Source organism: Loxodonta africana, chromosome 6 (assembly GCF_030014295.1).
Source record: "Loxodonta africana isolate mLoxAfr1 chromosome 6, mLoxAfr1.hap2, whole genome shotgun sequence".
Lineage (NCBI taxonomy): Eukaryota > Metazoa > Chordata > Mammalia > Proboscidea > Elephantidae > Loxodonta > Loxodonta africana.
The window spans coordinates 124824605-124851404 of record NC_087347.1 but is presented as its reverse complement, the minus strand read 5'-3'; the positions used below and the strand labels follow the sequence as shown (position 1 = coordinate 124851404).

Genomic DNA, 26800 nt, shown 5'->3' with positions numbered 1-26800 from the left:
GTGGCGTAGTGGTTAAGCGCTATGGCTGCTAACCAGGAGGTCAGCAGTTCGAATCCTCCAGGCGCTCCTCAGAAACTCCATGGGACAGTTCTACTCTGTCCTAGAGGGTCGCTATGAGTCAGAATCGACTCGACAGCAATGGGTATGGGAATAAATGAATGGGCTTTCTTGATAAAGCAAGCATTTAGCCAGTTGGGTAAAAAACAGCTTACAAGTTCCTCCGTTCTTGTTTGGTATATCCTCACGAAGAAACAGTTGAAGAATTGGTGTTCCTAGCTCACTGATCTTGCTAAGGATTGGGGGTAAAGGAGAATCATAATGATGGTACATAATAGCTAACATATTTTGAGCACTTACTATATGCCAGGCAATGTGCAAAGTACTTTATGTGCATTAACTCATTTAATCTTCACAAGAGCTGATGGAATTTAATATCTTGTTTCATAGAGGAAGAAACTGAGACTCTAGAGAGTTAAGGAGTAGGTGCTTGGTGGCACCATCATTTAAACTCGAAGTTCTCTGGTGGTGTAAATGGTTTGTAATTGACTGCTAACCTAAAGGTTGGTGGTTCAAATTCATACAGCAGTGCCATGGAAAAAAGGCCTGATGATCCACTTCCATAAAGATTATAGCCAAGAAAACCTTATGAAACAGTATTACTCGGTCACACGTGGGGTTGCCATGAGTCAGATCAACTCAATGGCAATAGGTTGGGTTTTGCTTCTGTCTCCAAAACCCACACTATTCCCTTTCTTAAGCAACTGGCTTGTGGAGGCTGACCCCTCTGTGAGATCTTTCCGGATCTCCCCTCCCAAACGGGAAAGCTCCAGCAGCCAAGTATTTTTCATCTTACTTTTCACTTCCCAGAGAGTCACTAGTAGATATGTGGTTTAAGTTTTTGTTCTTCAGCTAGTGGATCGGTGTGGAATGGATGTGCACAATTGTTTGAAAAATCAGCCTGGGGAGGATACTAGCTACCTCTACTATCAAATCAGGGCAGGAACATAGAGATGATGTCTGTGGTGTAATTCACTGCTGGCCTAAGGATGTGTTCCTGATTTAAAAGCCAATTCTGGTTGTCCATGGAAAGAAAGAAGCTTCTAATTTCCAAGTCTATTCTTTTGTCTGGACTTTCTACTAGAATGAACCACACGAAATTGACATTTTTGAATGTAAAAAATAGCAATTCGATATGGTGCAACCAAGCATTTATGGAATTCTCCCCAAGGACCCTCTTTGAAAGGGGAATAATGATTGTGTATCAAAGTGGTCTGAATTTATGCTCTCATGTTTGTGAAAAAGGTCAATTAAAAAAAATCAAGCAATACAAAAAGTATAAAACGTTTCAAAATTCTAGTATGCAGATTTGGTGAACATGATTTCGGATATGTCTCAATGCCTATATACAAGTAGAAAAATGACAGTAATTGTTGACATGGGGTCCAAATACTGTATATGTGGTTTTAAAATTACAGAAAACATTAAATTAATCTTAATTTGAGTTTAATGGAAAAGGTAACTGAGATGAAATTGTAAAGAACATGCTAATTATTTTGTAGAATATCCCTCTTAAATCTCCCTTTTAAGTTCTTATTTCAGGGAGATAATATCATCTGCAATTTCTTTGAGCAGATGGAGAATTTTCCCCCTCCCCCTTGAACTCTTCCTCTGTTTCCTGGGTGAATTCCTCTTCTAAAGTATGTTTTTATCTGCACCCCCCTTCTCTTTTTTCTCCTCATCCTTCATTCCCACTTCTCACCACTCTGCCCACCGTAACTATGCAACAGTCCTCTGTTGGCTCCTTTCTAGTTAATCATCTTTGAATGGGGACAGTTCTACTGAGACCATTAGCTGCAGATTAGAGTGGAGAGAAATGGAGCAGGACGTAGCAATTTGGATTTATTGTCTTGAACACCTCATCACATTTGTAATGCCCTCTGTCCTGGATATAAGTCTACTTTTGGTTTACAGAGTTTAGAAGAGAAGCGTGGCTCCCAGTCACACTCCTTAAATCACTGCCACTCGTTGTTGTGATCTGATGGTTGCTCCTACCTTTCCCTCCTTCATGAGCCTCACTTCTGGCAGTTTCCTTTCCAACCTCCAAGGAGCAGTCCCACTGCTAACCCAAAGGTTGGCAGTTCAAATCTACCAGATGCTCCTTGGAAATTTTTGGGCAGTTCTACTTTGTCCTATAGGGTTCTTATGAGTTGGAGTCAGCTGAACAGCAATGGATTTGGTTTTTGGTCTGGTATAACCTACTTATAACATCAATCTAAGAATTCCTGAATGGGCCCTTCGGGAATGTGACACCTGTCCTGCCCCCACCTGCCAGCTACCCTTGTTTTTTTTCTTTTTCTCTCTTTTCTTTCTCTTTCTTCCCCCCATTTAGTCCTGTACATCACACCCCCTTGCCACCAGCCCTCACTGTGCCACCAAGCCTACAGCATACATGGCTCAGGCCTGCTGCTACACAGGGCCTGCACTCTCCCTCCCCTCCCACAACTTGACCAGCTGCTGAAAGGTGGTAAGCAAATCCTATACCACTCCCCATGTGACACTCCTGTCTATCTGACAAGGGGCTGTGAATGCTTCTACACCACTGGGCCAACATCAGGAGGCAGATAGCACCTTCCCAGTCCACCCTCAGACACCTTGTCAAACCAGTGTCCAATGAAGCAGGCTCGCCCTGTTTGTTGCTGCCTGGCCCACATGGACAGGTGGTGAGAGTTATTGTGCCCACAGATGACCAAGCAGCAAAGCATGCCCGGCCTGCCTGCCCCAACATATCAATACAAACAAACAAAAAAAGAAGCAGAATGAAACAAACAAATATACAATCAATAAAAAAAGAGAATAATACCCTAATGTCTCAGAGACAGGAGGCAATATAAAAAAATAAAAAAGCAGGACAACATGGCTCCAGCAAATGATCAAAATAAAGAATCAGATGATCTTCTGGCAGTGAAGCTACTCGATATGGAATTCAAGAGGCTGGTTAAGAGCTCAGGCTGCTAACCAAAAGGCTGGCAGTTCAAGTCCACCAGCTACTGCTTGGAAACCCTATGGGACAGTTCTACTCTGTCCTATAGGGTCGCCATGAGTTGGAATTGACTCAACAACAATGGGGTTTTTTTCCCCCCAAGAGATCAGTAAATAGATTAAGGAAAACACAGACAAAATCAAGGAAAAACAGACAAAACCAACGAAAACATAGCCAAAGCCAAGGAAGACACAGACAAAGCAATAGAAGAAATCATTATAAATCAATAGAAGAAAATAATACAAAAACAAATTATCCAAATAAATAAAAAATTAGAAATCACACAAAAACAGCAACAAGAAATCAAAAAGTTAAACAACAAAATTTCAGAAATGGATGACTCAAATAGAAGATTTTAGGAGTAAATTTGAAACAATGGAAGACTGAATCAGTGAGACTGAAGACAAATCCTTGGATGCCGCTTTGAGGAAAAACCAGAGAAAAGAATGAAAAAAATGAAGAAAACCTAAGAATTATGTGAGACACAATCAAGAGCAAAAATTTGCACATGATGGGAGTTGCAGAACAGGTGGAGAAAATGAAAAAACACAGAGAAGACTGTTGAAGACTTGCAGGCAGAAAACTTCTTAAACATCAGAAAAAATGAAAAGTTGATGATCCAAGAAGCTCAACGAACCTCATATAAGATAGGCTCTAAAAGAATGTCACCAAGACTTATCATAATCACACTTGCCAAAACCAAAGACAAAGAATCCTGAGAATAGCTTGAGAAAAATGGACAGTCACGTACAAAGGGGAAACAATAAAACCAAGCTCTTGGCAGAAACTATGCAGGCAAGAAGGCAATGGGATAACATACAAAACCTTGAAAGAAAAACAATTGCCAACCAAGAATAGCATATCCTGCAAAACTCTCATTCAAATATGATGGTGAAATTAGAATATTTCCAAATAAACAGAAATTAAGGGAATTCATAAAAACTAAACCAAACTTACAAGAATTATTAAAGGGAGTCCTTCGGTTAGAAAACCAACAACATCAGACTACAACCAGAGTCTAGGACACAGGACACTATCAGCCAGATACCAACTTAGATAAAGAACTCTCAATAATAAAACAAAACTAAAAGACTTAAGACAAGGAAACAGAGACATCAATCTGTAAATGATGACAACATCCAAACAATAAAATCAGGAATAAACAGTACAACTATAAAGCTTTCAAATGGAGAGAAAGTCAAGGCAATATCAATTAATAAAAGAATGCTTGAAACTTCAGAAGCTAAGGGTAAATTTCAAGGTAACCACAAAGTAAGTTAACAAATCTACTCATCAGAATAAAAAAGAAGAAAAACATAAAGTCTCAGGAAACACAAAATCTATAATAATGAAAGACAAGGAAATCCACAAACAAAAGGAACTCAGCAGAAGAAAGTAAGAGGAACAAAGAAAACATCAGCAACACACAAAAAGCACATCAATAGGACAGCAATAAACTCATACCTACTGATAATCACACTATGTAAATGGCTTAAATCACCTGTAAAGAGACAGAGAGTGGCAGAATGGATAAAAAAGCACAACTCATCAGTATGCTGTCTATAAAAGACATGCTTTTAAACACAAAGACATAAATATATTAAAAATCAAAAGATGGAAAAAAATATATCAAGCAAATAGTAACCAAAAAGGGGCAGAAGTAGTAACACTAATCTCAGATAAAATAGATTTTAAGGCAAAATCAACCACAAAAGACAAGGAAGGACATCATATAATGATTAAAGGGACAATCCACCAAGAAGATATAACCATAGTAAATATCTACGCACCCAATGGCAGGGCTCCAAAATTCATAAAACTAACAGCACTGAAAAGAGAAATAGACAGTTCCACAATAATAGTAGGAGACTTCAACACAACACTCTCGGTAAAGGACAGAACATTCAGAAAGAAATTCAACAAAGATACAGAAGATCTAAAGGCCAAATCAAGCAACTTGATCTCATAGACATTTATAAAACACTCCACCCAAAAGCAGCAAAGTATACATTCCTTTCTAGAACATCCAGAAAGAAACTCAACAAAGATACAGAAGATCCAAAGGCTAAAATCAACCAACTTGACCTCACAGACATATATAGAACACCCGAAAATGGCAAAGTGTACATTCCTTTCCAATGCACATGGAACATTCTCCAGAACAGGCCACATTTTAGGCCACAAAGCAACCCTCAATAAAACCCAAGACATCAAAATAATACAAAGCATTCTCTCTGATCATGTCATAGAAGTAGAATTCAATAACATGAACAGCAACAAAAAAAAATCAAATAAATGGAAACTGAATAACATCTTGCTTAAAAGCAACTGAGTAATAGAAGAAATCAAAGAGGGAATACGAAATTCCTAGAATTAAATGAAAATGAAAACACATCATACCCAAATCTTTGGGACAAAGCAAAGGCAGTGCTCAGAGGTCAATTTATAGCAATAAACACACACATTAAAAAAGAAGAAAAGGTGAAAATCAAAACGTTAGCCCTACAACTTGAACAAATAGAAAAAGAACAGCAAAAGCAGCCCACAGGCACCAGAAGAAAAGAAATAATAAAGATTAGAGCAGAAATAAATGAAATAGAGAACAAAAAATAATAGAATCAATAACACCAAAAGCTGGTTCTTTCACAAGAGCAGCAAACCACTGGCCAAACTGACAAAAGAAAAACAGGAGAGGAAGCAAATAACCCAAATAAGAAATTAGATGGGTAACATTACAACAGACACAATTGAAATAAAAGGATCATAACAGAATACTATGAAAACTGTACTCTGAAAAATTTGAGAACCTAGAAGAAATGCACAAATTCCTAGAAACACACTACTTGCCTAAACTAACACAAGCTAAGATAGAAAATCTGAACAGACCCATAACAAGTGAAGAGGTTGAGAGGTAAAAAACAAAAAAACTCCCTAAACACAAATGAAAAATCCCTGAGCTGGGCAGCTTCACTGAAGAATTCCACCTAACATTCAGAGAAGAGCTCATACCAGTACTACTCAAACTATTTCAGAGAATAGAAAAGGAAGGAATACTCCTGAATTCATTCTTTGAAGTCAGCATAACTCTGATACCGAAGCCAGGCAAAGACACCAAAAAAAGAAAGAAAATTACAAACCAATATCTCTCATAAATATAGATGTAAATATTCTCAACAAAATTCTAGTGAACAGAATTCAGCATCACTTTGTTACAGATTGAATTGTGTCCCCTAAAAATATATGTCAATTTGGCTAGGCCATGGTTCCCAGTATTGTGCGGTTGTCCATCATTTTGTGACCTGATGTAATTATTCAATGTGTGGTAAATCCTAAGCTCTACAATGTCAACGAGGCAGGATTAGAGGCAGTTACATTAATGATACAGGACTCAATCTACCGGATTAGGTTGTATTTCGAGTCAATCTCTTTTGAGATATAAAAGAGAGAATTGAGCAGAGAGGAGAGGGACCTCATACCACCAAGAAAGAGGCACTGGGAGTGGAGTGATTCCTTTGGACCCAGGATCCCTGCTCTGAGAAGCTCCTAGATCATGGGAAGATTGATGACAAGACCTTCCCCTAGAACCAAAGGAGAGAGAAAGCCTTTCCCAGGATCTGGCACCCTAAATTCAGACTTCTAGCCTCCTAGACTGTGAAGAAATAAATTTGTTAAAGCCATCTACTTGTGGTATTTCTGTTATAGCACCAAGAGGTAGCTAAGACACATATCAAAAAAATAATACGCCACAGCCAAATGGGATTCATACCAGGGGTGCAAAAATGATTCAACATTAGAAAATCAAGGAATGCAATCCACCATATAAACAGAACAAGAAAATCACATGATCATTTCAATTCATGCAGAAAAGTCATCTGATAAAGTCCAGTGCCCATTCCTGATAAAAACTCTCAATAAAACTAGAAGGAAATTCTTCAACATAATAAAAGGCATCTATACAAAACCCATCCCAGTGATACGTGCCCTAGTGACGCAGTGGTTAATGTGCTCTACCGCTAACTGAAAGGTGGTTCAAAACTACCAGTAGTTTCATGGGAGAAAGATGTGGTTGTCTGCTTCTGTAAAGATTTACAGTTTTGGAAACCCTATGGGGCAGGTATGAGTTGAAATCGACTTGACAGCGGTGAGTTTTTTTTTTTTAATACAAAACCAACAGTCAATGTCATTCTCAATGGAGAGAGGGCTGAAAGCATTCTCCTGGAGAGTGAGAACAAGACAAGGATGTCCTTTATCACCACTCCTATTTAACACTGTGTTGGAAGTCCTAGCTAGAGCAATAAGGCAAGAAAAAGAGATAAAGGTCACCCAAATTGGAAAGGAAGAAGTAAAACTATCTCTATACACAGATAACATGATCCTACCCATAGAGAACCCCAAAGATTCCACAAGAAAACTACTGGAACTAATAGAAAGATGCACCAGAGTTCAGGATACAAGATCAACATACGAAAATCAGTTGGATTCCTACACACCAACAAACAGAACTCAAAAGGAAATCAGGAAAACAATACCATTTATAATAACCCCTAAAAAGACAAAATAGTTAGGAGTAAATCTAACTTGGGACATAAAAGACCTATACAAAGAAAAGTACAAAACACGACTTCAAGAAACCAAAAGAGACCCGCATAAATGGAAAACATACCATGCTCATGGATGGGAAGACTCAACATTGTGAAAATGTCACCCTACCCAAAGAGATCTACAGATATAATGCAATCCTGATCCAAATACCAATAGCATTCTTTAATGAGATGGAAAAACTAATCACCTACACTATATAGAAAGGAAAGAGGCCCTGGATAAGGAAAGAATTATTGAAGAAAAAGAACAAAGCAGGAGGCCTCACACTATCTTATCTCAGAATCTACTGTATTCAAAACAGCCTGGTATTGGTACAATGACAGACATATAGATGAATGGAACATAATCAAAAACCCAGGTATAAATCCATCCACCTATGGTCAGCTAATTTTGACAAAGGACGAAAGCCTATTAAACGGGGAAAAGACAGTCTTTTTAACAAATGGTGCTGGCAAAACTGGATGTCCATCTGTAAAAAAAATGAAACAGGGCTCATACCTCACACCATATAGAAATAATTAACTCAAAATGGATCAAAGGCCTAAATATAAAAACTTTAAATGATAAAGATCATGGAAGAAAAAATAAGGGCAATGCTAGTGGCCCTAATACGTGGCATAAATACAATACAAACCAAAACTAACAATGCACAAACACCAGAGGAGAAGCTAGATAACTGGGGCCTCCTAAAATTTAAAAAATTACGCTCATCAAAAGACTTCATCAAAAGGGTAAAAAGAGAACCCACAGACTGGGAAAAATTTTCGGCTACAACATATCCGACAAGGGTCTAATCTCTAAAATCCATAGAATACTTCAACACCTCAACAACAAAAAGACAAATAATCCAGTTAAAAAATGAGCAAAGGATATGAACAGACACTTCACCAAAGGAGAGATTCAGGTGGCAGATACATGAGAAAATGCTCACGATCACTAGCCATTAAAAAATGGAAATTGAAACTACAGTGAGATATCATCTGGTAGGAATTACTGGTAGGACATTACTGGTAGGAATCATTACTGGTAGGAATTAAAAAAACAGAAAAAAATGTTGGAGAGGTTGTGGGGAGGTCGGAACTCTTATGCACTGCTGGTGGGAATGTAAAATGGTACAACCACTGTGGAAACCGATACGGCACCTCCTTAAAAAGCTAGAAATCCCACTTCTAGGAATATATCCTAGAGAAATAAGAGCCATCACACGAATAGACATGTTCACTGCAGCATTATTCACAATAGCAAAAAGATGTAAACAATCTAAGTGCCCATTGACAGATGAATGGATAAACAAATTATGGCACATACACACAGTGGAATACTATGCAACAATAAAGAACAAGGATGAATCTGAGAAACACTTTACAACATAGATGAATCTGAAGGGCATTATGCTGCGTGAAATAAGTCGACCATAAAATAACTAATATTGTATGAGATAACTATTATAAAAACCCAAGAAAAGGTTTACATATAGAAAAAAAAACAAAAACAAAAACAACCAGTCTTTGATGGTTACAAGGGAGGGGAAGGATAAGAAGAGGAAATCACTAACTAGATAAAACGCAAGTATTAACTTTGCTGAAGGGAAAGACAATACACAATATAGGGGAAGGCAACGCAACTTGACCAAAGCAAAGTCATAGAAGCTTCCTAGACACATCCAGACACCCTGAAGGACTGAGTTACTAGGGCCGAGGGCTGGGGACCACGGTCTCAAGGGACATCTAGGTCAACTGACATAATTTGTAACTGTTCTACATCCTACTTTGGTGAGTAGCATCTGGTGTCTTAAAAGCTTGTGAGAGGCCATCTAAGCTGTATCTATTGGTCCCATCATATTCTGAGCAAGGGAGAATGAAGAAAACCAAAGACACAAGGAAAGTATCAGTCCAAAGGACTAGTGAACCACATGAGCCACAGCCTCACCAGCCTGAGCCCAGAAGAACTAGATGGTACCTGGCTACCACCACCGACTGCTCTGACAGGGATCACAGCAGAGGGCCCCGCACAGAGCGGGAGAAAAATGTAGAACAAAATTCACACTTACAAAAGAAGAGCAGACTTATTGGTCTGACAGATTGGAGTAACCACCGAGACTACGGCACCCAGACACCCCGCTAACTTAGAATTGAAGCCCACCTTTCACCCAAAGGTTAAACAGGCCTATAAAGCAAACAGTAACACACGTGAGGAATGTGCTTCTTAGTTCAATCAAGTACAGGAGACCAAATGGGCAACACCTGCCCAAAAGTAAAGGCAAGAAGGGGTAGGAATACCAGACGAATGGACCCAGAGAACTCAGGGTAGAAAGGGGCAGAGTGCTGACACATTGTAGGGACGGCAACTAATGTCACAAAACAATTTGTGTATAAATTTTTGAATGAGAAGCTAATATGCGCTGTGAACCTTCTCCTAAAACACAATAAAATTTTTTAAATTTTAAAAAATTACTTTGCTTATGCGCTTTCAATACTGATTTAGCACACTTTTCAGTAGTAATTGCGTGAACTTGGGCCACATTTTATTAGTGGCTATGTGACCTTGTGCCTCTGTTCCCTCATCTATAAAATGATAAGCCTATCACATAGATTTGTTGAAATTGCCATGAGTTGATATAACTAAATCTCTTAAGATACTTCCTGCTACATGGTAAATGCAACGTGGAAGCTGTTATTTATATTATAATGCATCACTGTGCCTGTAGGGGAAGAGGGAGGAGCTATTACATCTCCTGTCACTTGTACAGAGAAAGAGAGGAAAGAGAGGTGAGTGTTGTGAGTCGGATGGGCTAGATATTCTGCGGCTCCCCCTCACAATGCCGTCGAGTCGATTCCACATTCCCTAATTACTAGATCGAGTCCCAGCAGTATGGACTCGCCCCAACTGCCCCAGCAGCAGAAGGGGCTCTGCTGAGCAGAGTCTGCTTCCTGGGGCCAGGCCCGGTCATCTGGTTTCCCTCTTTGCCCTTCTACTCTCAGACCTGGCTCTCAGCAGTGAGGAGGGGCTCAATGCTGGGTTCAGGGTTAAGAAGGACCGAGCTCAATATACCAGGGAGCTCTGTCCGGTATATAAGGACAAGTCAAATGGCAACAGTGGCCCTTGTTTCCCATTGGTCACTGTTTCCTGGGCAAGATCTCCCTTGGGAACCTCAGGAGGTGGTGAGGGGGTGAGACTGGGTTAGGGCTTGCCGACCACCATCGGATCACGCCCGGCCCCCACCCCACAGCCAAACCGCACCCACCAATTCGTCGAAGGCCTGAGGAGGACTGTAGGATGGGAAGGCGAAGGGCAGCACTTCACTGGGTGTCACAGAGAACCGGGAAGAATAACCGTTTTGGCTGATCCCAGGCAGAAAGAGGTACTTGGAGGATTTCTCTTCTATGGGTAAAAAACAAAAACAGTACTTTCAGGGGTTTCTTAAAGTTTTTCTGTAAAGCCACCATCTTTAGTTGCATATTTGCCATGTGCCAATTAGTTTACAACACAACATTTCAAAAAGGACACACACACACATATTTTTTTTCCATTTTTAGTTCCTCTTTCAGTCCTTACCTCAACCCCTTCTCCAATTTTTAAAAAATTTTTACTCCACAAAACTATAATTCCTAATTAAAGCATCTCTTACGAATATTCTTTGTTAAACTAAAGAAGAACATGAAGACCTTTTACAGATATCCACACATAATTTGCAGGTAAACTTTTCAATGCTTTTTCCTAAAGAGAGTTTCTTTATTAAAACTTAAATACCAGAGACAGAAGTAACAGGAGGAAAAAAATAAATAATTAAAATACTGCAAAATGTTTTGAAAAACAAGAACATACACCCGGATATTGGTGGAGAGAAAGGAAAGGAGAGAGGGCTTGCTGCCTGGGGAGGAGAGGAAAGGAAGCCTGACCCAGGCTCAGAGGGAAGAGGCGGTCTGAAGGATCAGGGCCTGCCTGTGAACCTGCATAAGATCCGCAGATTGGAAATGCATATATTGGGAGAAGATGGTGGTATAGATTTCGGATGCCCAGAAGCAGCTGAGACTAGACCTCCAACAGCCCCGGCTAATCTGGGGATCAAAGGGTTGAAATTTCTTTAAATGGCAAAGACTTATGTCCCACAGTATGAGATGAAAAGCTTTCCGTGCAAATGCTAGTCGAGACAACACCAGACTCAGTCCATCGGTGAGTATAAATGACGACAGTCCCGGTCTCCCTGGATTCAAGAGGGTTTGCACACAAAACGGGAGTTCGGAACCACAGATCTCACAGATATTACCCCTTGGCCTTCAGACCATTTGTTGACTATCAGTTGGGGTGGTGTTCCGGGAAAACTTGGCATGGAGGTCTGTCTGCATCATAGTGATGTGGTCAGCTGAGTAATGACCACCCCCACCCGCAAGATCTCCACATCTTAATCTCCACAACATGTGCATATGGTAAAAGGGACCATGCAGTTGTGGTTACATTAGGGATCTTGGGATGGAGAGATTATTCTAGACTATTTGGGTGGGTTCATTGTGATCACAACGGGCCTTATGAGAGGGAGGCAGGCGCTCAGATTCAGAGAAGGAAATGTGATGGCAGAAGCAAGAGGTTAGAGCGATATGAGAGAGGGGCCACAAACCAAGGGATGCAGGCAGCTTCTAGAAGCTCAAAAAAGCAAGGAAACAAATGCTTCCCTGAAGCCTGCAGAAGGACACAGCCCTGCTGACACCTTGATTTTAGTCTTCTGGCGTCTAGAACTCTAAGCCACTAAGTGTGTGATTTGTTACAGCCGAAATGGGGAAGTAATACACGTGATTTATGAAATCATTTTGTTTCTGCCCAGGTACCTTCATAACCAAGAAACTGCACATTCAAAGAAACCATCAGTCTAAGCATCACTGTGCTTCACAGGCACACTTTACCTAACAGCGATTTTTTCTCTTGACTGAATTGCTGCTTTATGGCCTCTCTGTCCATTTCACGAACAGCATCCAGCATACTGAGTAATCGTCGATGAACCATGACCTGGAATTGGAGAGAAGAAGGACTTCAAGTTATTGATACATGCTTATTCAGGCATTCAACTTAATTCACTTTCCCCCAGCTGCAACTGAGGGCTGAGACCCCCATTCTCAGTCGGAGTTCACAAGGAGAGGGGCATGCTGCCCCGGACTGAGACTACCGGAACTTCAAGGTCTGGGCAGTGTTGGCCCAGACCTTGAACACAAAAAAGACCGGCTTGTCATCTAGCCTTGTCCCATTGAATTTATGGGGCCTGGTCGACGGCACTGGGTTTTTTTTTGCTTGTTTGTTTGGTGGGTGGGTTTTCACATATTTCCAGAGTGGAAAGAATGACTAGTTGTATATCACTTCTTTTGGACATGTCTAAATAGTAATGCTACTGCCATGCTATTTTTGCAGTTGAAGGACAAACTACATGGATGATTCTGTAGAAACAGGGCATGATAACTGTGCACTCCTGCGCTTTGCATTCAGAGCAGATGTTATTGAACGTGTGTTTGACCTATGCCCAAGAGCTGGGGATGAAGGAATCATTCGTTCCATGATTTACACTTCTTCCCATTCTGTAAAGGACTCTTTTCTTTAACAAATATTATGAAGTGGCTACTCTGTGCCCAGGGGTAGCAGTGATTCCGTGGTAGATTTCTCGCCCTCCATGCAGGAAACCAGGTTCAATTCCTGGCCAATGCACCTCACGCACAGCCCTCTGTCAGTGATGCTGAACAGGTTTCAGCAAAGACTCCAGACTAAGATGGACTAGAAAGAAAGGCTTGGCAATCCATTTCTGAAAACCAGCCAGTGAAAGCCCCGTGGATCACCACGGTCCAATCTACAGCCAATCATGGAGATGGCGCAGATCTAGGCAGTGTTTCGTTTCATTGTGCATGGGTTGTCATGAGTCGGGGGCTGACTCAACAGCAGCTAACAGCAACAACAATTCTGTGTCCAACATGTGTGTTGGAGTAGAACTGTGTTCTATAGGGTTTTCAATGGACCACTGGAGATACAGTGGGAAGCCAACAAGGGTCCTGCTGCATGGAGCTGACATTTCAAGTTGACACGGAGGAGGTGGCGTGACAATAAACCCTTAGATGAATAAATAAGATAAATATGAAAGAGGGTAGATGGACGAGGGCAGGACTGGAGGGGGGTCTGCCCTCTGTGCAAGGATAACCAGGGAAGACTCTGAGGTGGTGATGCTCGACCTGAGACTTGAACGTTGAGGAGACCGTGATGGAAGGATCTTGGGCAGAGAGTTCTGAGCAGAGCACATCAGCCAGTACAAAGACCCTGAGGCAGGAACAAAGGAGGTGTGTTTAAGGGACAGAGAGAAAGCCAGTGTGGCCTCGTAGCTTTGACAGAAAATGTGGATTTTCTTCTAATTGCAATGGGAAACCTTTGGAGGGTTTTACCAGGGGTGAGATATTATCATCTTTAAGTTCTGAAAAGACCACTCCAGCTGCTATGTACCTGGGGACTGGTCCAGGCAAGAGATGATGGTGCCCTGGGCTGTGGTGATAGCTGCAGAGATGGCAAGAAGTCATCTGGCTAGGGACATATTTGGACACAGAACTAACAGACTTGCTGTGGGATTAAGGAAAAGAGACTGAGCCATCACTCAGAACAAAGTACAAAACTGTTGACAACATGCTTTTTCAGGTTGGAGGGCTTGCTGCAGAAGGGATAAGGTAGTCCCGCTTGTGGCAAGCCAGCCTGGCCAGTCTCTTGCTGTTGTTTGCCATTGTCAACAGCTGTGCCCTCCACTGCCTTCTTCTTCTCAATGAGCATCACGGGGCCACCTCTTCTCTGCATGTACACAGAGCATGCTCAGGGAAAGCCTCTCCAGGAGAACTGGTTCACTATGGGCCTCGCTTCTGGGCAAGTACCTCTCCCGACAGAGTGAGCTCCGCCTCTTGAAAGATAGTGTTTAACATAAACTTTCTAGAATTCTTTGCACATATTTGCTCATTTAATTTTCACAGCAACCCCATGAGGCAGGTATTATTATTACCTCCATCATACAGGTCTGGAGTCCCTGGTTGGTGCAAATGATTAACACGCTCAGCTTCTAACAGAAAGGTTGGCAGTTCAAGTCCACCCAGAGGCACCGCAGAAGAAAGGCCTGGTAATCCACTGAAAACCCTATGGAGCACAGTTCTACTCTGACACACATGTTGTTGCCATGAGTTGGGGCGGCTTGATGGCAACTGACATTTTCTATTGTACAAATTAGGAAACTATGTCACAGAGGTTAGGGAACTTGTCTAAGATCATAAAGCACCTAAGAAACAACACTGAGAATGAAGTGTTCAGGTCTTAACCATCGGATCTCCCCTGTTTGAGGTGGGGCTCCACTCTTCACCCCCTCTTGGGCAGCCACATTCTAGTGGCAGGGACAAGGGACCCACGGGCAGCATAAGATACAAGAGGCACGAAGGAAACCCCTAAGTGCTAAACCTTTCAAGGGCTGTTTGTTAGAGGAAAGGCAGACTTGAGCTGGGCCCAAGAGGCATTTTAGTTGGAGGACGAGGAGCAAAGACACAGGTTTATAGTCAGGATGCGCATGACGTGTTTGGAAGAAGATGAGGACTGGGACAGCAACAGGGACAGTGGGGGACCAGAGGGGTGTGGCTGCAGCCAAACAAGAGGGCTCTGTAAGCCCCCATTAACATTAAAGGCTAAGAAGCCTTCATTTTACCCTGATAACAGAAAGCCACTGGAGACAGAAATGTGCCAGGTGGAAGACCAGTGTGAGGGTGAAGGACGTGGCACACTCTGAAGGGGAAGGCATAAGCCTGGACCTTAGAGACAAGGCCCCACAGGGATTCTCAACTCTTCTGTCTAGAAATAGCTGATCCAAACCCCCCTGTTCTAGAATTACCACATGACCAGGCAATTCCACTCTTAGGTATATACCCAAGAGAATTCAGGACACACATCCACACAACCACTGGTACATAAATATTCATAGCAGCATTATTCATTTTAGCCAAAAAGTGCAAACTACCAAAATGTCCATCAAGTGATGAATGGATAAATAAAATACGGTATATCCATACAATGGCACATTACTCAGCCATAAAAAGCACTTAAGAGAGGAAAAAAAAAAAAAAAGGAATGAAATACTGATACATGCCCCAGCACGGATAAACCTTAAACATGTTAAGTGAAAGAAGGCAGTTACAAAGGGCCACATATTGTTATGTTTCCATTCTTATGAAATATCCAGAAGAAGAAAATACAGAGAGAGAGAAAGCAGTGTTTGCCTAGGGCTAGAGGGAGAGGGGAGTTGAAGAGTGACCACTAATGGGTTTTCTATTTGGAGTGAAGAAAATTTTTCAAAAATTAGATAGTGGTGATGGCTATACAGTTCTGTGAATATACTAAGTACTTTTGAATTGTACATTTTAAAAGGGTAAATTTTATCCCTGGAGAAGGGCATCTTGCTTGGTAAAGTAGAGGGTCAGTGAAAAAGAGGAAGACCCTCAACAAGATGGACTGACACAGTGGCTGCAACAATGGGCTCAAGCATAATGACTGTGAGGATGGCACAGGACCAGGCAGTGCTTCAAACTGTTGTACATAGGGTCACTATGAATTGGAACCAACTCAACGACATCTAATAACAACAACAAATTTTATGGTATGTGAATTACAGCTCAATAAAACTGTCATAAAAAATCTCGTTGTTCAATTTCCTTGTGCTGAAGGTTAAACAAATTAAAATTTCAATCTGGTGCTGAAGCTTACCTTGCGTGCTACTTGCTGAAATCGCCTTAGTGCTCTGAACCTGTTGGCCCAGGTATTGTTGATGAGTGGATCAAAACTGGGATGAAATTCCTCGATTTTCTGTGAACATAAAATATTGGCAAGCTTTAAACTTCAGCTCTCGGTGTAAGCATCTAAAAAAAAAAACCAGAGTACTGTTTCTGAGCCTGATCCCAAGTCAAATTATTATTTATCCATTTTGTCATGTAATGAGCATTTACTAAGCACTTTTAGTGTACACAGCATTCTAGGGGAGCCCTGGTAGTGCAGTGTTTAAGAGCCATATATGGTGAGTGACAGCTGCTAACCAAAAGGTCGGCAGTTCAAATCCACCATCCACTTCTTGGAAACACTGTGGGGCAATTCTACTCTGTCCTACAGGGTCACTATGAGTTGGAATTGACTCGACAGCAGCAGATAGCATTGTAGGGGATACTTCTTGAGTTGGGAGCCAAAAGCAAAAGGTGTGGTTTGGTTTTTAAGGAACGTAGTCTAGTTGGGGAAATTCAAACAAATACCCGTGACTCTGAGGACAAAGGATAAAAAGCCATGCAGAAGCCAACCCCCGTGGTGGGTGCCGCACAGCATCAAATCTGAGAAGAGGCAACTGTGAGATCCACCAGGGAACGAGCACGGCCTAGCTCTGCCCTGCGCGCCAACACACACAGCCCCTGCACGACGGGTCCCCGTGGGCCTAGAATCAGTGAATAAATGAGGAGGGAAGGGAACCTGGGTATGCTGACTCAGCCACCGCCAGAGTCTGGAGCAGTTAAACTTCAAATTTGCCCTTTTGAAGTGGCAAAAGTAAGAAAGTCGTTAAAAAAAAAAAAAAAAGGGTGGGGGAGAAGAACCATAAAACCTTGACATGATGGAAGCAAAGGGCCATGCCAAGGGACTGTAGACAGGGCCTGGGCTTTGAAGTCAAAAAGCAAATAACATTCCAGCTCTGCTGTTCCCTGCTGGTTCTCACATCTGTAAAATAAACATGTTCATACCGACCTCAAGCCTAGAAGGAGCAAGTAAGCTAACACAGGTGAAAGCATTCAGCACGTTACAAAGCTCTGGGCTCCACACTCAAACCAAAAACCTACTGCCATCGTCAATTCTGATTCACAGCGGCCCTACAGGACAGAGTAGAACTGCCCTATAGGGTTTCCAAGGAGCAGCTGGTGGATTTAAACTGCCGACCTTCTGGTTAGCAGCTGAGCTCTTAACCACTGGGCCACCAGGGCTCCTCAGTGGTTCTCAAATTTGCTTGCATTCGAACCACCTGGAGGGCTGGGCAAAGCACAGCTTGCTGGGCCCAGCCCCAGAGTCTCTGATTCATCAGGTCAGGGGTGGGACCCATGAATTTTCATTTTGAACAGGTTCCTGGGAAATGATGCTGCTGGTCCAGGAACCATGCTTTGAGAACCCCGGGTCTATGCAAACATTGACCAAGTTAGAGTAGACTGAGCTGATCAGTGTTCAGGAAACAACGGAGGTTCTTGAACAGAAAAATAACGTGAAGAAAAAGGGACTGGAAGTGAATTACTCTCAGGCTGGCACACGCAGTAAACTGCAGAGGAGAAGGAGCAGGCAGCAGTGTGAACAAACACCTGCTTGTTGGTTGGGGTGAGACATGAAGGGTGGATTCAGGTGTGGCCTGCGGAAGGGCTACTGGCAAGACTTTGCGGCCAGACTAGATGCAGGAGAGAAGAAAAGAGCTAAAAATAATTCAACTGTGGCAAACGCAGTAAAGAAAAGTGAGGACAATGGAGATGGGGAGATTAGGAAGAATTTTTTCACTGGTAAAATTTAAAATTTGGATTTTAAAAGGAAACGATACCACGAGAAGAGGGCACCAAGCAGAAGGGCTACTGGCCCTATTTTGCAGTTGAGGGCACTGAGACCCCAGAGCTAAGAGGGCTTCCCCAGGGCCCACGTCTGTGGTAGAGTGGGGACCAGACTCTGGCTTCTGGCTTCCGACAACCTAGTATCCTGTCTACCAAGGGGAGGGAGGCAATGAGCAGAGGCCCAGAGACCCACCTGGGGACCTGCAGACAGGGGCTTGGAAAGACACGGGAAATACGAAAGGAGAACAAGAAAGAGGAAGTGGAGTGATGGAAGGGAAGAACCAAAGCACATACTGTTGTTAATTTCAACGGAAGAATTAATTCCAAGTTTTGATGCTTTACTTACAAGTACATAGTAAAAAGCATTCTGAAAATGTGAGCATATTAAAAATTACTAGATAGCTTCTTGGTAAAATAGTTTCTATAGAGCTCTTTAGTTTTTTTTTTTTTTAATAAGCATATAAACAGTTGTCATTAATAAGATTATAAATAAAGTTACCCACGTCGTCTAGATTGCGAACGACCCGTTTGTGGCTAACTTCTGTCTGGAGCCGCTGAAATTCCTCGTTTTCAATGGGATCTCCTCGATCTAACTGGGTTTTTTAATCATGAAAAATATTAAAGTTAAATACAAGTGCATAAAACTTTGACTTTAAAACTGGTGGAAACCCATTAAGGAACTGGTCAAACCCACCCACAGAGTTAGCTCCCCTCGGGAGTGGTGGAGCCACCTGCAGGCTGCAATGTTCATTCTAAAGACGTCTAACGTTAAAAAGCGAGCCTTTACAGAGGTACAGGCCCGCTACCTTCTTCGTGTAAACAGAGGACAGTGCATCCAGAAGTTATTTCTGAGGCATTTAAAAGTCACAGGAAGAGTTTTAGGAAATCTTGTCATTCGGGAACTACACAGATTTCATTTAAAAGAAGTTTAATACCCCAGTGAAATTTTAAGCTGATAAAAAAAAAAAAATTTATTTTTACTTTTTATCCAAGTATGGAGTGTTGATGTGATTCCCCTTCTTTCTGAGAGGTGGAGGCTGCAGGTGCCTTCAGGGCCAGGAAGGGACCTGCCTCTGTCCTTGGAGAAACTGTCTCCACGTTGCCCTCCTTCCCCCACTTGCCTGTTTCCCAGATGGGCCTCTGGCCCAAGCTCCTCACAGCTGAGCTTTCTTTCCTGTTCCCTGAGAGCCACGATCACTCTGTGGAGGGCTGGCTGGGCCTGGACCAGTGTGTACACATGCTTGGCCTCTTTGCAAGGGGGACTGCATATCTGGTTAGTTTTGGCCAAGTCTCAGGGTGGTGCAAACGGTTACGCACTTAACTACTAGCAGAAAGTTGATGGTTAGAACCCACCCAGAGGTGCTTCAGAAGACAGATCTGGCAACCTGTTTCTGGAAAGAACTGACAACTACTCCTAATATTTGTTTATTCGGAAACCAGCAAAACTAGTTTGCCTCTTATGTGCACAGTTCATAATTACTTTTAAAGAATTAACTGGACAGAATGTGTCCCGATTACCACACGAACACCCTATCCAGATGTAAGAGGGCTGTATTATTCTCGCCAGGGTGGAGAGCTGTCTAGCTCCTTTAACACTGATTTGAACATACCAGAAGTTGAGTTTGAGATTGTGGACCTTAGGTTCAAAATACAAATTTCACGGGGACAGACCCAGACCCCCACAACTAAAAATAAAATAGGCTATTTAAAGAAGGAATTGGCAAATAGGTTGTCAGTTGGAACAAAGAGGAGGAATATAATATCTTTATATTAAAACTCTATTTATTTATGATGACCATTTCAGAATTTAATATTCCTGATCTTTTCCTCTGAGTAAAAAGCTCAGCATCCTTTAGGGTCTATGCCATCCGGCTGTAACGCTGACTCTACGCTCCACTCCTACCATCCCACCCCTGCAGTTTCTATTTTCCCCAACTCTCCACCATATCTCTGGGATGCTTCTTGCCACTGGTTCACCTGCCAGGGGTTAGCTGCCAGGCCAAATCCCCTGGATACAGAGAATAGAGTCTCTACAACACTCGGTCTCCAACTACACTGGGGCCTCAGGGTTGCCTGCTCATCCTTCTACTTGTCCGTTTCATCTATGATTATTCTTTACCCTGAGCCTATAAATATGCCCAAGTTGTTCCAATTTAGAACCCTTTCCTTGCCCTCTCATTCTTCTCTAATTGTCCTTATGATCATTCTTTGCCCCTGCACATCTCAACTTCTCAAGAAACTGTCTCTACTTCCTCACATCCACAAATTCCTCTAAGGAGCCCTGGTGGTGCAATGGTTAGGCACTCAGGTGCTAACCAAAAAGGTTGATAGTTCCAACCCACCCAGCAGCTCCACAGGAAAAATGACCTGGATTACAACCTAGGAAACCCTATAGGGCAGTTCTACTCTGTCACATAGGATCACTACGAGTTGGAATTGACTCAACGGCACACAACAACAACATATTCCTCAGTTCATTACATTTTGACTTTTTGCCTCCACAAGTCTACTGAAATGGCCATCCCTAAGGCAAATAATGACCTCCAAACTGCCAAACACAATGTGTATTTTCCGGCCTCATCATCTTGGAACCTTCTTTGCATTTGTCTGATCCCTCTCCTTTTACCTGAAGCTCATTCTTCCCTTTGTCTCTATGTTGTCCATTTCTCCTGACCTTTCTGACGATAAATGGTCCCCTCTGCTCTCCATTTAAATCATGAAGTTCTCTAGATTTCCCTCCTCAAGCCATTGCCTTTCTCACACTATTCACTTTTCTTGGACCACCACATTTGTTTTGTGGTCTCCTCTATCTCTGTGCTGATCACTGCTAAGTCTGTGTCTTCAGCTCAGACTTGCTCCCCAGCTGCCACCTAGATGCCCCCATTACCCCAAATGCACCATGTCTCAAATTAAACTCTTCTTCTTTCCCAAAGCCAGATTTTCCTCCCATATTTGAGATACCATTTAGAACCACCAACATGCATCCAAGCTGGAAACCCAGGAGCCATTCCATCTTCTCCCTTTACTTACCCCTCCCCTCCAAATTGTCAAAAAATTATATCTCTAACACTGCACTTAGCACATTTTAAATCATCTTGTTATATGTTTGTGCCTCTCTGGACTGTGCCCTTCCTCAGGGCAGGGACCATGGCTTAGTCACTAGTACTGAATGTAAACACACTTGTAAAAATAAACAGTTGCATTTGCCTGTCAACTAAATGCTGGCAATCACAGCCTTAAATTTCACATTGACCTGGCCATAGCATGTTTATATCACCGTTATGCCCTGGTGGTGCAGTGGTTAAAAGCCCAGGCTGCTAGCCAAAAGGTTGGCAGTTCAAATCCACCAGCCACTCCTTGGAAATGCTATGGGGCAGTTCTACTCTTTCTATAAGGTCGCTATGAGTCGAAATCGACTTGATGGCAATGGATTTTTTTTATCTTTAAAATGTTAGGAGATACTTGATATTTTGTTTGAAAAACAGCAAAAAATCTAAAAAATGCAACAAACTAAATCTAAATGCAAACCTATCATGTGCCTTTCCTAAATGCTAAAACTTAGCAATGTAGTATAATGATTTTACATTCTTTAGTTTGCCTTGTGAAAAATAAAAAAAAAAAAAGAGGAATTTATTCAAAGATTCTAAATCCAGGAAGGAAAATGTATTCTACATGAAAAACATACTCCTATCTGACAAGGTACATGGATTGTCCCTAATCCATCCTACCCATTGTTACCAAGTTAGTTTACCTTAAGTTTACCTACAGTCCCAAGCTTAAACATATGTGATGCTTCCACGAGGCCTACCAAGTGAGTCCAAGTGCTCCACCAGGGCCTTCAAAGTTCTCCTACATGGAGCCTCAGCCGAGGCCTAGCTCCCATGCCCCACGTGTGGCCTATGTTCTAGCCATTATGGCTCCTCCCAGTGTTTCCTGCACCTGCGCTGCACTCAGCCACCCATCTCCCAAGCCATGGGTGTTCCACAGTCCCCTAGTTCCTGTTTCTACCCACCCTGAACCTACAGGTGTGGCCCTCACCCAGTTTCCCCCTCTCTGCTCAGCCCCTTTGAGTGTCTCTGTCATGGAACTTTTTGTTTGGATCTGGTCTAGCTTGGCTCCTGGTCACCGTCTTTGGGTCTCTCTTGTCTTCATGCTTTGTGCAGCACAGACAGACGCACCTCAGGCACCTCAGTCCAGCCTGACTTTGAGTCATACCCTCCATCTGGAATGCTCTCTCCTCTTTGCTACTTCTCAAAATCATACAATGTCTTCCAGGAAGTCTTTCCAACTAGAGGAGCTCTCTTTCCCCTTTGGCTTCTGAATCCCCATAAACTCAGTACAGGCCTCTCGTGACATTTATAGCCAGCCTTGATTTATAGTTAGCAATTTACTTGTTATCAGCCTCCCCTACTCCCAACTTAGCTATAACTTCTCTATCTCCTAATATGGCATCTTGCATATAGCAGGAAATCAAAGTATTGAGTGAAGTAATGATATCAGGGTAGCAGTGATTCTGACCTTGTATTTTGTGCATGCTCTTTGATGTTCTTCAATAAGCTCTCTTTTTAATTTAAAAGATATGGGATCTTTACCAAGGTGCACCTGCCTGGGGAGAAGAAAAACAACTTCCAAAACCCATTGCAATACCATGGTCAGTTTCAGGAAGGAACGTCTCAGCTATACTCCACAACTGAAGAGGGCTGATGAGACACCGGAGGAGACGTCATGAGGGAGAAGTTGTAGAGACTTCAGCAACATAACCACAATGAAGAACGTATTCTATAAAATGAAGCTTACATTCTAGTGACACATACTAAAATATATACGAATAAGAAAATGTGAGTGCTCAACATCATTAGTCATTAGGAAAATGCAAATCAAAACCACAATGAGATACCACTTCATACCCACTAGGATGGCTATAACTAAAAATCAAAACCAAAACAAAATGAAACTAACAAGTGTTGGTGAGGATGTGGAGAAACTGGAACCCTCATACATTGCTGGTGGAAGACAACCGGGCAGTTCCTCAAAAAGGTGAACACAGAGTAGGGATATTTGCCATAATATGGATGAACCTTAAAAACATTACGCTAAGTGAGAGAAGGCAGACAGAAAAGACTACATATTGTATGACACCACTTGCATGAAATGTCCAGAACTGGCAAGTTCTTAGAGACAGAAAGTAGATTAGTGGTTGTCAGGGGCCAGGGGGAGTGTGGAATGGGAAATGACTGCTTAATGGGTTAGGGTATCATCCTGAGGGATGGAAATGTTCTGGAATGAGATAGTAGTGATGACTGCACAAACTGTGAATATACTAAAACCACTGAATTGTACACTTAAAAGTAGTTAAAGTGGTGAATTTTATGTTATGTGAATTTTACCTCAATTAAAGTAAAATCTGGTATTAAACACATCAGTCATGGAGCTTGGCACAGATCGCAAATAGCTATGATTTAAAAGGGGAGGGGAGGTGTCCGGAGAGCTTTTTAGAATAAAGGAGACTAAAAAGACATGAAAACTAAATGCAAATTGTATGCTCTTTGATTGACCCTGGATTCCTCTTTTCCATAAACAAAACCAAAAAGCCCCAGCTATAAAGGCCATTATTGGAACAACTGGGGAAATGTGCACATGGATTGATTATTATAATATTATTGATAGAATATTGTATCAATGTTAAGTTTCCTGGAAGCCATTATGGCAACAGAGGAGAATGTCTTTGCTCTCAGGAGCTACATGACGAAGTATTTAGGGGTGATAAATCATGACTGTCTGCAACGTACTTCAAATGCTCAGCAAAAAATGTGGCATATGTTTGTCTCTGTGTGTTTTTATAAAAAAGAAAAACAAAACCAAAACCACCGCCATCAAGTCGATTCCGACTCATGGTGACCCTACTGGACAGAGTAGAACTGCCCCATAGTTTCCAAGGAGCGCCTGGTGGGTTTGAAGTGCAGACCTCTTGGTTAGCGCCACAGCTCTTAACCACTACACCACCAGGGTTTCCATGTGTGTTTACAGAGGCGAGTACACATGCTGACAATTAGTGAACCTAGGTCAAGTGTATATGGGTGTAACTGTGGTTTACAAATCTTCCAACATAAAATGTTCGAAAAAAATATTAGGTGAAAACCACAGCATACAGAGTTAAATTTAAGTGTGATTTCAAGTATGCTACAAATAAGCCGAGAGGAAAGAAAACGCGCCGGTGTTAACAGTGGGATTACAACTGATTTTTTCCCCCTCCCTACACTTTTTAAAAAATATATTTTCAGGTTTTCAACAATGACAATGTATCAGTTTTATACATGGGGGAAAATTATTTTTAAAAATGGTCTTCAGTTACTTTGTGTACTTCTCATTTAACTGAGGCCAGACCATGAACACAGACTTTAGGTGGAAGCAGAGGGATTTCCGTCAAAAACAAAGGCCATTCCCATAAAAGCAGGATAGCAGCGTGGCGGAATCACCTTCTTGGAAGGCCCTTGAGATCAGGTCAGAGCGTATTCTTAGCTGTACAAACGAGGATGCCTGGTATGATCTGGTATTTTAAAAAAAAATTGTGGAAAAGGTTCCATTTTGAGCACAGAGGCATAAGTAAGAATTCTCACATCTGAATTTTAAAACCTCCACCAGGCCTCCCCCCACCCCCATCCCCACCCCAGGTTCATTACCCTGTATCACTGGGCTTTCTGGAGGGTATCGGGGGCACACAGCACACAGCACAGGGGCTCGCGATGGGGCAAGAGGTGACGGGCAGATTTGGGACACCCAAGTCACCCCGACCTGCCCCAGAGCCAGGGAGTGCTGGCAGAGGGAGCAGGGCCAGCTTCTCCCACAATTCAGCCTGGCTCTGCCACTGTCCAGTCACCCTCAGGAAACAGTACAGTTTGGTCACATTAATTTACTCCCAGTAGAAACTTCATTCTGCAATAAAAGGGTCAGTGGATAGGAGAGAATCATCACATTCCCCTACGGGCATAAAATGCTATTATATTTCATTGTGTCTTGTGCATAAAAAGTCATCACCTAAAAACAACCACGCTGCCACTTGGTACAAAAATGGGTGGATATTTACCACTTAAGGTGATTTTCGACTTCTTCACAAGTGTCCTGTCTGACTTTCTGTTCAAAGAGAGCTTCCTTCATTTGTCTCGTTTTGGAAATCTCATTGCCTTGGTCCAAAACTGAAGGCAGGAACAAAGAGTAATCGAATGAGAAGCATTTGCCCAGAGAAAAGTACATTTCTAACAACAAAACCCAACCGCTAGCTAACCGACTTTCGTAGTCGTTCGTCAACGGTAAGGGGGACGAGCAGGAATTCCTTCATATCTCACCCAGGTGCTGATTTATGGGGGATCGACAGGTTACCTTCTCTTAATTCTTTGATCTTCAGTTTTCCTGGTTCTTGGTTTAAAACAGTTGCCACGGCAAATGGATTTGATAAATCTACTGGAAATCTCAAGTTCTGGTATTCAATTTCCTAGGAGTCCAGACCAGGGGGGAAAATTAATTATTTTGCTTCTCCCTCAGCCCTTCCATCCTGTTTAGGATAACGCCACTTTACCTTCATCTTTTGAGGCTTTGCCTTCACTGGTAGTCTCTGAAAATTGATACGTGTCATTGTCTTTTCTGGAGGGACGTTTACTTTCTTAGAAAGAGTATTTAATCTTTCAAATTCTTCTACTCTATGGTTTAAAACAGATATTAAATTAGCATATAATCCAACAACTCAAGGCTCCTATTTTTATGGTCCTTCTGGTAATACCATGACTTACAGCCCACCAATTATTACAGCTCAACTGAAAATAAAGCTGTGTGCTCAACAGTGGTCTACTAAGACGATGCAATGTCAGTGTATCCGAGCTTAAGCATACACCAGAATAGCCCACCGATGGCTGTTTTTCCTTTCATTCTTAGAGAGCTTAGCGAGTGAAAACCATGATACAATGAAAATGCTCATGGTCTAGCATGATTTCTAGGCTGTTGGTTTTCAACAGCTAAATTTATTACGTTGTTAAAATCTTACACTGATTTACTTTTTAGTTAAAGAAAAATTATGCCCACTATTTGTGGCCAGACCTTTCAAAAGAGATCCAGGCTAACCGTCTGGATCTTTTCTCAACTGAAAACTGCCTTGTAACATACATAGCTAGAGACAGTGCTGCTCACATACCTACAGAAGCTATTCTGATGAACTGATTGCCCCTGAGTTGATTGTGACTCATGGCCATCCCATGCGGGTCAGGGTTTTCAATGGCTGATTTTTCAGAAGTAGATGGCCAGACCTTTCTTCTGAGGTGCCTCTGGGTGGACTCAAACCTCTAAACTCTCAGTTAGCAGCCAAGTGTGTTAACCGTTTGCACCACTCGGAGACTCCACAAATGTTATTAGGAGTTGTTTATAATGAGATGTAGTAAAATCACGTTATATTCAGAAATGCTACCAATAAGGTATTTGTTTTTTTAATTTTTATTGTGCTTTAATTTTTTTTTTAAGTGAAAGTTTACAAAGCAAGTCATTCTCTCATACAAAAACTTATATACATCTT

The 26800-nt window shown here is 42.0% G+C and overlaps 1 protein-coding gene across 1 annotated transcript in view; it reads right to left on the bottom strand.

Annotated features, from left to right (window-relative positions):
• Positions 1 to 26800, bottom strand: part of CFAP221 (cilia and flagella associated protein 221) — a 147658-nt gene that overhangs the window by 32571 nt on the left and 88287 nt on the right. Inside the window, exons 9-16 of the mRNA XM_003416675.3 lie at positions 25817 to 25937; positions 25621 to 25732; positions 25328 to 25436; positions 22762 to 22849; positions 18747 to 18836; positions 16391 to 16489; positions 12541 to 12643; positions 10887 to 11023 (exon numbers count right to left, since the gene is read on the bottom strand). Coding sequence (XP_003416723.1) covers positions 10887 to 11023; positions 12541 to 12643; positions 16391 to 16489; positions 18747 to 18836; positions 22762 to 22849; positions 25328 to 25436; positions 25621 to 25732; positions 25817 to 25937 — 859 coding nt within the window. The remainder of the gene's footprint in view (positions 1 to 10886; positions 11024 to 12540; positions 12644 to 16390; positions 16490 to 18746; positions 18837 to 22761; positions 22850 to 25327; positions 25437 to 25620; positions 25733 to 25816; positions 25938 to 26800) is intronic.